This window comes from Ipomoea nil, unplaced genomic scaffold, assembly GCF_001879475.1.
Source record: "Ipomoea nil cultivar Tokyo-kokei standard unplaced genomic scaffold, Asagao_1.1 scaffold1237, whole genome shotgun sequence".
Lineage (NCBI taxonomy): Eukaryota > Viridiplantae > Streptophyta > Magnoliopsida > Solanales > Convolvulaceae > Ipomoea > Ipomoea nil.
The window spans coordinates 1,741,953-1,754,027 of record NW_017617665.1 but is presented as its reverse complement, the minus strand read 5'-3'; the positions used below and the strand labels follow the sequence as shown (position 1 = coordinate 1,754,027).

The following is a 12,075-nucleotide window of genomic DNA, read 5'->3' as shown; positions in this document are numbered from 1 at the left end:
CCTTCATAGGATTTCCTTTAAGCTCATCTTCTTAACTTATCCCACTTAGGGTTTCAACTTAGAGGTCGTTTCCTAATCTGTCCTTCCTAAGATTTCCACTTAGAGTTTCTATACTCAATCCTAAGAGTCAAACTTCCTAAGTCTCCCGCGGTTCGTACCGCTCTGATACCAATTTGTAACACCCCACTTTTCTAAATCTTAATTACAATTCTAAACCATAATTAACATAAACTAAGCAGCGGACAAATAACTTAAATAACGGACTAGTGGGAATGTCACGGCCACAACCACCTCTCCACGGTGATTGCACAGGCTAAGGATGGAACTAAATCATTAAACCAAACTAACATTCAAATTACTTAAAGAGTTTATTACCGAAATAGTCCCTCGACTATTGTAAAATTATCAATTTAGTCCTTGATAATTTTTCTTACCCAATTAAGTCCTCGACTTTGAAAATGTTAACCATTTTGGTCCTCCGTTAAAATCCCATCCATAAACTGTTAAATTTAAGGATAAAGATGTAATTTCATATATTTTATTTATTAAAACTTTTCTTTCTTCCTAGTCTTTCCACTCCCTTCATCGATGCCTGGTTTAGACGATTGGGATCATCCTTTCACTAATCTAGAGCTCGTAGAAATCGAAGCGGCTTTTCAATCTGCCACCAACAAGCGCAACGATTCCAATAAGTCCTCCACTCCCCGCTGCCGAATATTAGGTTAACGCGATGGAAATAAATTTCGCCGGAACCATTGAATGGAAACCCACTTCCAAAAGAGGTAGGTATACAGCTCTCCATCTGCCCTGCAACTTTTTTTCCGGCGACATATTAATACTCGTTGTTTGTTGAGGCTTAAGAAAGCTTATCGAGATACAAAATGATGAGGGACAAAACATGGATCTTTACATTCTCAGGAAATGCTCTGCAACGATTAGGCGGATTACCTCAAAGGATCATGCCTCTGTTTAGATTAACATTGGGCATTTGAATGAGAATGGTACGGCCTGTATGTGGGAAATAATGTCTTCTTTCCGTAGCTTCAGATCTTGATTCTTCACTACTGGTTCTCTGATGGGTTCCATGGCCCTTTGTCTGACCACAAACAACATCCATGCTCAGTACAAGTACAGCTACCGCCTTTCATCAACGACTTCAAGCTGTTTGCGTTGGTAACAATTACCAAGAACATGACCATCCTCCAAGAAAATAGAAGCTCCAAAATCACTTCTTGACCTGCTTTTATTCTTAAGAGAATTCCTCATTTGATAGGCCTTCATCTTCAACATCCCAATTCTATTCTTCCTTTCCTCCTCTGAGATCTCAAACTCTGATTCCTTTTCATTTCTTCCATCACTGCCATGTGATCCTTCAAGGCAAGGAACTGCAAATCGATCGAGCGCATCAGGCATTGCCACTCTGAGTCGAAAGATCCGCGGCCGCAGCGTCGCTGATCTATAAACACTTCGAAAAAAAAACTTCACTTCGTGATGATGGGAGTATTAGTCGCACGGAAAAAGGAAGCAGCGGTGAGAGGAGAGGAGGATGAGTTTTCATCCTCATTTTTATTAGATTAACTCTGCACTTTTTTTGAAAAAAAAAAGAAAAAAGAAAAAAAAAAGAGGTAGGCATACAACACTTCCAGGCCCCATTTGGATCTGAAAATTTTGTTCCCATGAGCTTTACGTGGAAAGATGAGGAAGAAAGAAAAATTTTAATAAATAAGATAAATGAAATTACCTTTTTGTACTTAGATTTAACAAGTTTATGGATGGAATTTTAACGGAGGACCAAAATGGTTAACATTTTCAAAGTCGAGGACTTAATTGAGTAAAAAATATTGTCAAGGACCAAATTGGTAATTTCGCAATAGTCGAGGGACCATTTTGGTAATAAACTCTTAAATTAAAAGTCATCTTTGGGGAAAAACACCCCGTTGTCTAACATCAAACATAAACTTCAAAGTTTACAATCCATCAAAAGAACATCATAATAATGAAGATAGTTTAGACTACTAAATCTACTAGACTAGTCAAACTCGATCATCTCTCAAACGCTGGGTCCACCTGAAAAGGGTTTTACAAAAACCACATAGACAAATAGGAAAACACCGGTTAGCACGAAGCTAAGTATAACCACACTCAACCCTGTAAAGTACTATAGAATATGCTTTGGAAAACATTTAATGACATTCATAATCAACAATCTCATCACATAGGCAACTATAGTTACATCACAGACTTTCTAAATGCCTACAACCTATAATATCAACACGCATGTTTCAAAACCAATGATTTAACAATACAAGCATTCCAACACATAACTATCACAACAACTCCTCATAAAGGGCTCATGCTTACAAGCAAATTCATACTACTAATCAATACAAAAACTAACTTCATGCTTTCAAATTCTCATCAGGCAAACTGGATATATAAGACTTCAAAATACACTAGGCAATCATACTCATGAACAAACTTGGTTAATCATTCTCATTATGCAACCTCATGAAATACTATACTCATATGCAAACTCGTGCAAGTACTATACTCAAATGCAATCTCGTGCAACATTCTCTTTATGCAAAGATGTGCAAACTATAAGTAAACTCATACACTCGCTTGTAAAATAAAATACTTCTATGTGGAGGTTTCTTAGAGCCACAATGACTCGCTTGCTTTCTTTCTTAGAGTCGCAATGACTCGCTTTCTTTCTTTCTTGCTTTCTTAGAATCGCAATGACTCGCTTTCTTTGCAAATGGACGAGGTAGGAACTTCACCGCATCGTGAACGAACCTATCCGGGCACTGCGTCTAGCTGGCCTAATACTCATCTCGTCCAACGAACCACTCTCTTGGTTCTATGCTCAAACTCTGTGGAATCAGGTATCCAACTTTTAGCGTCGACACCCCCTGACCAAGATTCCAAGCCTGGCGGGCAGTTTCCAACCTCGTAATGTGGGAATATACTCCGTTACATGTATTGGGACCGCAATGTCCATAACTGTCATCAGAGATGACATAGTCCAAACGGGTCCTCCAAAATCTCACTGATAGATATATATAGATATATCGCTCATGCATCTCATATATGCAACAATTAACTTATGCAAAAGACATGAACATACTTCTCAATTCATTCTCAAAGATAAGATAAAGATGCTCTACGTGGAGTGAGATTTTTAGAAAAATAATACTTGGGCTCACGTTGGCCACTTATGCACTTTTTAAACATGATTTACTTGGAATGCAATTTACTGTACAACATACTTCAATTCTATATATCATGTGAACTCTCAAAGATCACACATTCATACTTGGATTACAAACAACATACTTTGCATACTTCCACAATTAACATACTATAAACTCTTTGAGACATAAAACACACTTGAATCATGCTTTTCTAACAAAATTAATCATTTAATGACCATGCTTATCTATTTAACACTCAAATAGCATCAGGAAGATCAAATATGCAGTATAAATCTGATACAACTCGCTTGCACATTTCTGTAAACAATTTCAAAACAATTTCTATCATAACATGCTCAATTCTAATCCAAAGTTAATGAAATCAAAACCACACGTGCATCAAGACGGCCCCGAGGTACCGAGCCACAAGGGTCCGTGACACCTGGTCCGAAACGACACGTAGCTGAGCCACAAGGGCCCGGCCACTACACAGGTAACCACAAACGGAGCACTCAAACACACAATACTCTAGTATTTCTACACATTTCAATCTTCATAACAATGACTTCACAGAGTCAAAAAGAGTTTTGGGAATCCATGGGGTTATACCTTTAATTGAGCTCCAACGCCAAGCACTCGATTCTTGAGCTCACTCCCGAGCTAGCCACTTTATCGAGGAACCTGTAGATCAACCGATCCTCTTTTGTTACTCAAACTATTATTCACCAAAATAGTTTTAAACTATATCTTGTTATTGCCAATCCAATATTCATTCCCTTGTCATTAGTAAACCATAACTCATTTACCACATCACTTGATCTCATCTTAACCATAAATTATTATTATGTTAACAACAAGAATCGGACCCAAGTAAATCTTAAAACTTATTACATGCTTTACGAACTACTCTAACCATTTCATTATTAACTTCTCATCATCCTTGAATACTTATCCACCAAATCATCCATTAATCTCCTTCATTAAACATAATATAACTTGGGGTTAAAATGTTAAAAAGAGGATTCAAACTAGGGGTGTAAACGAGCCGAGTTGAGCTCGAGCCTGGATAGGCTTGAGCTTGAGCTCGCTAATGGAGGCTCGGCTAGAGTTCGAGCTCGAGCTCGATCGAGCTCTAGAATTGATGCTCGAGCTCGAGCTCGGTAATTTTCGAGCTGCTCAAGCTCGAGCTCGAGCAGCTCGATTGTTCGAGTTCGAACTCGATCTCGAGTTTGAGCTCGATTTTGACATTGAATTTGACCTATTTAATACATTTAATTTAAATTTCAAACTACTTTCTTTTATCCATTCATAAATAATAGAAATATTTTAGGGATTTTGAATTTAAAATTTTAATTTCTAATTGTTATTTTTATATATTATATTATATTATGTATTATATATATTATATATTATATGGCTCGCGAGCGGCTCGGCGATCCACGAGCCTAGACTATCTAGGCTCGGCTCGAGCTCGATTACTAAACGAGCTGCTCGAGCTCGGCTCGAGTTTGATTTTGACCGAGCTCGAGCCGAGTTTTGACCGAGCCGCTCGCAAGCGGCTCGGCTCATTTACACCCCTAGTTCAAACACTTGCTTCCTCTTATTCCACCAAGAGTCTAACCATTACACAACTTTACTCCTTTAATCCACCATTACACAACTTTACTCCTTTAATCCATTAGTCTAACCATTACACAACTTTACTCCTTTAATTCATTATTAACATCTTAAGCATGTTATTGACTTAATAGGTCCATAACATTAAACCATTATAAAATATAAACTAGAACTGTTTGTGTTGCTACCTAGAATCAAACCTGAGACCTTCTCCCTACCAAATTAACACTCAAACCAACTCATCATTCAAAACTCATTTATACTTCAGTTATCATAATATATAAAGAAAATTAAATATGTTGTCATTTAGAATTGAAAACTGATAAAAAAAAAAATACGAGTTCGCCGTCTCGAATAGATTGTTGGCTCAAAATTTTAGGAAATAAATCACTGTAGAAATAAAATAATTTTATTTCGAAACTTTATAAAATAGAAATTTGGGATTAAATATTTGGGTTGTTTCAACGAGGCAATCTCATGGTACGACCCCGAGTCAGCCACCTAGAGGTCCGATTAGCCAGGCACCCAGTGGAGGGATGGGTCGAGGAGTGATATGCATATTTTATGCTCATATTTTAGGTACATCTTTATAATAATTTCGCACTAATTATTTAATATTATTTAACAATTAGTTATTTTTAGAGTTTAACAATTAATGAGCTAAATATAGTACTGGATATATATATATATATATATATATATATATATATATATATATATATATATATATATATATATATATATATATATATATATATATATATATATATATATATAGGGAATGGATCAGGTGCATTTGTTGCTTCCCGTGCGGATGTGCGGTGGATTAATGTGCGTGAGGTTTATACTTAATGTGCGTGAGATTTGTACTCAATGTGCCTGAGATTTTTACTTAATGTGCGTCATGTTAATATGCGTGAGTTTTGTACTTAATGTGTCTGAGTATTGTGTTTCATGTGCGTGAGATTTGTGCTTAATGTGTGTGCGTATTTCAAAATTACGAGCTCAGAAGGAAGCAGAATAGAAACTCACGCACATTAACGCCCAAGCTTCTTGTTACTTCTTCCTTCAATTTGGCCATTGATTCTGGATTATCAGCTACCTTCAGTGCAATTGAATGTTTATATAAATGACGCACACACAGTAAAATTTGCACAGCAACTAAGTGTGGATTTCTGTTGTATTATTCCCATAATTTTTAACCACCATAGCTCGCCTTCGCATCATCATCATCAGGGAGGGGGCAAATGGCTACTGGGGATGGGGAAGAAGCTGACATCAATATTTTTTGTTGTATTTTACACATTCACGCACATTAAGTACAAATCTCAGGCACATTAATCACAACACTCACGCATATTGAGTACAAATCTCATGCACATTAATCCACTGCACATCCGCACGGGAAGCATTCACTGCACTTGAACCTTTCACTATATATATATATATATATATATATATATATATATATATATATATATATATACACACACACACACACACACACACACACACACACACACACACACACACACACACACACACACACACACACACACACATATATATATATATATATATATATATATATATATGCTTTTTAAATATATAAGGGTCCGTTTGGAAAGCAGGAAAATGAGTCATTTTCCGGAAAATATTTTTCTTTCTTGTGTTTGGGAGCACAGCAGAAAACTTTCTTTGTGTGTTTGGTTCATTTTCTAGAAAATGAGGTAGAATGGTATAATTAAACATTTTATATAATTAATTATTTTGTTTAAAATAAAAAATATTTATAATAATAATTATTTTTATTATTAAATAATTATTATTATTAAAAACTTTAAAAAAAAAATTGCAGGAAGAAACCAGAGAGAGTTCTCTCTGGTTTCTTCCGGCAAGGGGAACCAGAGAGAAGCTCCCTCTGGTTCCCAATCCTCACTGCTTTTGTTTTGTTTTGTTTTTTTTTTTTTTTAAGATTTCCGGCGGAAACCAGTGGTCTGGTTTCCGGGGGAAACCAGAACACTAGTTTCTGCCGGAAACATTATTAGTCATTTGGCGGAAAAATGACTTCCGCCAAAATTTGGTGGAAGTCATTTTCCGCCAAATTGGCTTGGTTTTCCCCAGTCAACGGAAAATATTTTCCATTGACTGGGTTTTTCAAGCCTTGCCAAACATGGGAAACCCGGAAAATGATTTCCGGAAATTATTTTCCGGGTTTCCAAACACAGCCTAAATGTGGTCCACTTCTTGATTTTGTTGATTAAGATGCATAAATAAAACTTTAATTACATGCTTCCTTCTTTTTCTCACATACGTGCAACACATTTTGTCAAAGATGAAGCGGCATTCTCGGTAGTCTTCGGACGTGCGGAGGAAAATTAGGAGATGGATGGTGGAGACTTTTATGGTCCGTTTGCTTCACGGAATAGGCTGGGAATGTCATAGCATTCCCAGTAACAGACCTATTCTTCTGTTTGGTAACAATGTGTATTACTAGGAATAATGTTCCTAGTAATAGCGTATTACCTCAGATGAGGTAATAGCTATTACCAGGGCCCCCCTGGTATTAACTTATTCCTGAGTCCTCAGGAATAGAATTTTTTTTTTTCAATTTTAACCTTATCTTTCTCGCTATTCTCTCCCTACGTATCATTCTACACTTTCCCGATTCCTTCATCATCATCGATTCCTTCATCATTAACATCAAAGTCAAGCAATTTTTCCAGCCACATCAAATTAAAGCATCATCAACATCAAAATTAAGCAAATCTTTCTGCCACATCAAATTAAAACATCAAAGGTAAATTTTCATAATTTTATTTTTTAACAATTAAATATTTAATTTTATATATATATATATATATATATATATATATATATATATATATATATATATATACACACACACACACACACTGCTGCGGCGCGGAGGGTTCCGCAGCCGTAACAATTTTGTTTAATGTTTTTTTTTAATTAGTTTAGTTTATTATATCATTAATGTAATTATCACAAAATTTATATAGAATGACAAAAGACTCTAGGTCCAAAGAAAGGAATTCCGTTAGCAGTCATCGACTCAGAGAGTCAGCTTAATTAGTTTGATTCTTTAATGATAGACTTGGTGGGAGTACCAGATAATGATATGTTCATCTAATAATTTACCCATCTAATATCAATCAAAGTTTATTTAGTTAATATTAAGGTTGACACACAGATAATCTTTAACATAGAAATTGGTAAAAATGAAAGAAAAGATTGAATTTTTTTTTATCTTGAATTGAATTGTAATACTTAGGAATTGTAATACTTAGGAATTGTAATACTTACTCAGGAATTGAAAATGGATGGGTCCTTGACTTAGTTTTTTATTTTTTTATTTTTTTTTTGGTTTTTAGTTTTGTTTATTGTTTATTGTTTTTTTTTTTTTTTTTTTTTTTTTTTGCTGAAAAGTGTTATTGTTTATTTGGTTTTGTTTTTTGTCATAGCAATGTTATTGTTTATTTTTTTTACCGTAGTGTTATTATAATCTGTATAAGTTATTGTAAGTTTTAAATTAAATTTGCAGTTATGGCTCGATTGCGTTTAATAACTCGTACTGAAAGAAGGAAAAGATGTGTAGCTGTATTGCGTGTATGGTTGGATATGTGTGCTTCTGTGAGTTTATTGTTTATCATGATGATGTCAACCTTGACAATTTTGTGTTCTAATAAAAAACGAGTGAAATCTTATATTATAAATACTTTAGGGTCTCGAGAATATATGTTACGAACTGTGTATTCGTGTGATGAAAAATGCATATCTCAACTTAGGATGAATCGACATGCTTTTGTGAAGTTGTGTGCAATGTTACAAACTATAGGAGGGTTAAGGCCAACATGAAATATGCTTGTTGATGAGCAAGTAGCAATATTTTTACATATTATTGCTCATCACGTAAAAAATAGGATCATTCAAAATAATTTTCTAAGGTCGGGGGAAACTATTAGTCGATACTTTAATATAGTATTGAATGCTGTTTTGAAACTCCGAAATCATTTATTAAAAGATTCTGAACCAGTTCCAGCTCCCTCTACAGATCATAGATAGAAATGGTTTAAGGTAATTAAACATATCCCTATAGTTGAGTTATAAGTTAAATTACAATGTGAATATATATTTAATAATATTTCATATTATTTCTAGAATTGCCTAGGCGCTTTAGATGGAACTTTCATTAGAATACAAGTGTCATCAGAAGATAAACCTAGATATCCATCTCGCAAGGGTGAAATTGCAACAAATGTATTAGGTGTATGTACACCTAATATGCAATTTGTGTATGTTCTTCCGGGATGGGAAGGATCTGTAGCAGACAGTAGAGTTCTTCGGGATGCATTATCTAGAAGACATCCACTTAAGGTCCCTAATGGTAAGCGTTATAATATTAAATTCCAATTATCAGGTAATATAATATGCATTCGTATTAAACTATAAACTTATGTTTCTAGGTTGTTACTACTTAGTTGACGGAGGATATGCTAATAGTGAGGGATTTTTGGTACCATTTAGAGGTCAAAGATACCACTTAAATGAATGGCGTCAAGGTCATCAACCGACAACTCCTCAAGAATTCTTTAATATGAAACATGCAGCTGCTCGTAATGTCATAGAACGCTGTTTTGGATTATTGAAAATGAGATGGGCTATACTTAGAAGCCCATCATTTTATCCTGTTAGAATACATAACAGAATTATACTTGCATGTTGTTTGCTGCATAATTTTATTAGAAATGAGATGAATGTTGATCCTATGGAAGAGGAATTCGTACAAAGTAACGTCATACATGAAGATGATGATCTCACACAAATAGAGCCTTCAGAAGTTTGGAATAATTAGAGGACAGAATTAGCAAATGACATGTTCAATGAATGGATATCATCTAGAAATTAAGGACATGTTCATTGATGTTTGATTTTGTGATTTGGTGTTTTTTTGTAATGTGGTTTATGAACAATGTAATGTGTTTGAGTTTGATGAATAATTTATTATTTCAATTTATTTGTAGTTAAGAATGGCTTCTCCCCCTACTTCTGCAACCATTGGATCTCAAAGTGTTAAGCAAACAAAAAGAAAGTGGACACCCGAAGAAGACATTATATTAGTGTCCTGTTTGACTGAAATGCATACTGTAGGAAAATTTAATTCCGATACAGGGTTTAAGACATGCTATTTATTAGAACTTGAAAGAATGATTTTGAACAAAATACCAAATTGTACCATAAAAGCTAAGCCACATATTGAGAGTAGAATTAAAACTTTGAAAAAAGAATGGAGCATTATTCATGATACGGTGCAAGGTAAGAACACTAGTGGGTTCGGTTGGAATGATCAAAAGCACATGGTGTATGCTGAAGATGCAATTTGGGAATCATACTTAATTGTAAGTATTTACTCTTTTTTTTGTACTTTCGTTTATTTTTATTAATGTATACATAAAAATAATTTATTTATGTTTATTATAGAGTCACAAAGAAGCTGCTCCTTTTAGAACAAGAAGCTTTAAGTTTTATAATGAGTTATCTGCAATATATTCTAAAGATCGTGCAACTGGAAAAGATGCACAGACAGCAGATGACGTAGTTGAAGAAATACAAGATGAAGAACAGAATGATATAAGAGCTGACACAGAAGATAGTGCATTTGTTGGTTTGGATGATATTGATTTAACGAGTACACAACCTGAGCCACAAAATGATGGTAGAAAAAGAAGCAATTCAAGTAAGAGAAAGAGGAGCCATGATGAAGCTATTGAGATATGTGCTGAGAATATGCTTAATGCTGCGAAGCTAATAAGCAATACAATGTCAGAGGTTGGTAAGAATCTGTCTGATGGTCTTCAATATGATCGTGATATGGATATGTTTCAGAAGCTTGAACGTGCATTAAAAGAGGTTGATGATGTTGATATATAATAGTTGTTGTAAAATGATGTATATGTTTGGCAAATGATGATGTTGATATATAATAGTTGTTGTAATAATAATAATAATAATAATAATAATAATAATAATAATAATAATAATAATAATAATAATAATAATAATAATAATAATAATAATGATAATAATAATAATAATAATAATAATAATAATAATTATTATTATTATTATTATTATTATTATTATTATTATTATTATTATTATTATTATTATTATTATTATAGTTTTTGTACAAGGGCATTTATGTCTTTTAAACATATATTCTATTCCTATTCCTTAACCAACCAAACATTGGAATACAGTTCCCAATGTCTATTCCTTTAGCGAACCAAACAACAGAATACAATTCCTATTCTATTCCCTATGGAATAGCATTTCTATTCCCTCCAAATTCATTCCGTGAACCAAACGGCCCGTTAGAGTTTATTTTTAGTAGTATAAATAGTGTAGGTTTTCTATTGTAAAATGTTCATTTCTTCCCCTCTCGATTATTCTTTAAGGTTGTTATTAATGTCCATTCGTGGCTAATTTCTTCTAGCTTGGTTTAGTGAATTGAAGCCCCGGAATTGATTATGCTGTAAGATTATTTATTTATTTTTATTATATATGTTTTTATGCATTTGAGTATTAAATATTCTTCTAAATTATTTGAATAGTTGTATCATTTAATTGCTAGGGAGGCCTACTAGTTATTTATTTGATATAATTATTTGCTGTATTAGATAACGTTGTGCTACAAATTATTCTAATATTCAGTAGCAACTGAGGTTAATTATTGACGGCTTAGTGATAATTGGTCTCGGGTAGAATATTTTCCTAAATTAAATGCAACCACTTGTGCTTGTGTTTTTAGTTTGTCGATTTTCCTAGTTTCTATTGCTGCAATTAAATTAAATCTATAGCGTTTGTCTTAGATTATTTAGTAGTTAGGGGTAATTAAACCGCTTGTGCTTTAGTTACCTACAACTAAGGGAAAACAGAATTGAAATAATTTCACGACAAATATTTAATTGCATACTAATTACCTTTTTAAATCAATGATCAGTGTTAAATTCCGTTGGTGGATCTTTACTAACCAAGGTTTTCTATTATAAGTGCTTTCAATATATTATTTTCATTGCTCTACTCGTTCATTTAAATTTCTTGTTTATTTAAACTCTCTTTTATTTAGTCTTTATTCTCGTTATATTTCAAACCCCCCATAATTTCCTTAAGCACAAAAGTTAAACTAGTTACTCCTCGTGGGATCGATCCTTACTCCCGCTACTACGTTTGTAAGGTTTTA

At 33.8% G+C, this 12,075-nt stretch overlaps 1 protein-coding gene across 1 annotated transcript; it reads left to right on the top strand.

Moving 5' to 3' along the window:
• The first annotated feature begins 10,189 nt into the window (after positions 1-10,189).
• Positions 10,190-10,763, top strand: LOC109183952 (uncharacterized protein At2g29880-like). The gene is made up of 2 exons (XM_019333980.1): positions 10,190-10,231; positions 10,314-10,763. The coding sequence occupies exons 1-2, from the start codon at positions 10,190-10,192 to the stop codon at positions 10,761-10,763; spliced, it is 492 nt and encodes a 163-aa protein (XP_019189525.1).
• The last annotated feature ends 1,312 nt before the right edge of the window (positions 10,764-12,075 follow it).